Here is a 2,239-nt window from a genome sequence, read left to right on the forward strand (position 1 = left end):
AACCTGCCACCCAGCGAAGCCGCCGGGTTTTGAGGGCTCGGTCGACGACTTCTCGCATGCAATGACCCAACCCAATCTCGGAGTGCACCTACTTAAACAAAACCAAGTTACAGACGAGAGAAAAGAAAAGAAAAAAAAGGGATAGGAGTCCATAGGCTTAGGTTAAAGCTAGATTCAGCCTAAGGCATCCATGAATCATGATTGCCATTATTGGTGAAGTCTCTGACAAGTAAGCCATGATTGAAGGAGAGTGACCCCCACCATCCTCTTTATCTCCTCTTCTTTATAAACCCCCCACACCCTCACCCACTCCCCTCAAAGCTGAATCCATTCTCTCCCACTTTCTCTCATTCTTCTTCTTCTTCTTCCCCTTTCTGAAGAGAGAAAGGAGAAGGCCCAAAAAAACCTAAAGACCAAAGATGATGATGGAAAAGGTGGATCTAGGCCTTAGCTTGGGCCTCAACTCTTCTCAAAACCACTTGCCTTCTTCCACCCCCTCTCCTTCATTCCCCCTCCACCAAAAGCCACAATGGACTAACCTTCTTTCTCCTTCAGGTACTTTATCTTCTTCTAAATCTATATACATATATGAGAATACTTGGTGAATGAGAATCCATAAAGCCAGCCTTGGATAACTAAGACAAAGCTTAGTGGGTATTTGGAAATGTTTTGATGAAAAAGAAGACTATAAAATCTGAATGTGGATTTCATGCAATGCAGTAGAGGAAGCGCGGCCGATATTGAAGGGAATCGATGTGAACAGGAAGCCCGGGGTGGAGAGAGTTCTCGAGGAGGAGGAGGAGGAGGGCGCGTCGTCGCCCGATAGCACGCTTTCGAGTTTGAGTGGAAAGAGGAGTGAAAGGGATCCATTTTGCAATACTGAGGTCCATCAGCTCGAGAGAACGAGCTCGAAAGGGGTCAGTGACGAGGAGGATGGAGAGGGCTCTCGGAAGAAGCTCCGGCTCTCCAAGGAGCAGTCTGCTGTACTTGAGGAGTGCTTCAAGGAGCACAATACCCTCAATCCAGTAAGCTCTTCTTTTTCTATCTTATTCTACTTCTTATTCTTGTTGGCTTTAGTGGAAGATTCTAAAGTTTGCTTATGTTATTTTTGCTGATAAATGAGCAGAAGCAAAAGATTGCATTGGCAAAGCAGCTCAACCTTAGGCCAAGGCAGGTGGAAGTATGGTTCCAGAACAGAAGAGCAAGGTAAATACCTTAAAATAAACTATTCGACATAAAGTCAAGATATTACTTGATTTGATAGATGATTTAAAAAAATTATAAATTCTGATTTTATAAGATCAAGTCTTTAGTTCTGCAATAATCTTTTTAAAAGAAGTATCCATGGTCAAAAACTTGAAAATTTTTACTCTTTGAGTGAAAGAGAGGTTCTCAAAGTCATGCTCAGTTGTTTTATTTATGAATATATTTTTTTTCAAGAAAAGATGAGAATAAAATTGTCATTTTGAAAGCATAGCATGAATAAAGGCATGGAGAAAGTGCATATATATGGAAATAGATCATGATGGTGGTAAGTGAAAATTGTTGCAGGACAAAGCTGAAGCAGACTGAGGTGGACTGTGAATACCTGAAGAGGTGGTGCGAGAGGCTGACAGAAGAAAATAGAAGGCTACAGAAGGAGGTTGCCGAGTTGAGGGCACTGAAGCTGCTGTCACCAATGCAAATGCCTGTGAGCATGATGCCTCCCACCACCCTCACCATGTGTCCTTCCTGCCAGCGAGTGATCTCCCCCTCGAACTCCTCCACCACCGCCACCGCCGCCACCTCATCTTCGCCGGCAAACCACCAGCACCACCACTTGTTCCCCGGCGTGGCCCACTCAAATCCAACATGGGCCATGGCTCCTTTTGGGGCTGCCTACCTCAATCAAAGCTCCTAAATCCTTCCTAATACTACGTCTCAAAGTGTTTTTACTGCTAACCCTAGACTAAGAAATGACCATCACTAGTGGCACCTGGGTATCTATGAAAATGAGACTAAGCACGCTATATTGGTGCTGAAATATTTGTATCAAATGATGCAAAGATATGTTGTTAGCATGGTTTAAGATGGAGATGTAATGGGAGAAATGAAATTTTTTTCTCCCGATATATGTTATTGTGATGGGTAAGGGTGATGGAATGAAATCCCGTCTATATTTTTTTTTTCGACGGGCATGTACCAATCCATGTGCTGCTAATTTGATTTGCTGATCAATTAATCCAAGTATTTCTTCAAA

The 2,239-nt window shown here is 43.1% G+C and overlaps 1 protein-coding gene across 1 annotated transcript; it reads left to right on the top strand.

Moving 5' to 3' along the window:
- The first annotated feature begins 269 nt into the window (after positions 1-269).
- On the top strand, positions 270-2,239 carry LOC105054758 (homeobox-leucine zipper protein HAT4). The gene is made up of 4 exons (XM_010936349.4): positions 270-555; positions 721-1,025; positions 1,127-1,206; positions 1,552-2,239. The coding sequence occupies exons 1-4, from the start codon at positions 420-422 to the stop codon at positions 1,898-1,900; spliced, it is 870 nt and encodes a 289-aa protein (XP_010934651.1). The 5' UTR covers positions 270-419; the 3' UTR covers positions 1,901-2,239.

Source organism: Elaeis guineensis, chromosome 12 (genome assembly GCF_000442705.2).
Source record: "Elaeis guineensis isolate ETL-2024a chromosome 12, EG11, whole genome shotgun sequence".
Classification (NCBI taxonomy): Eukaryota; Viridiplantae; Streptophyta; class Magnoliopsida; order Arecales; family Arecaceae; genus Elaeis; species Elaeis guineensis.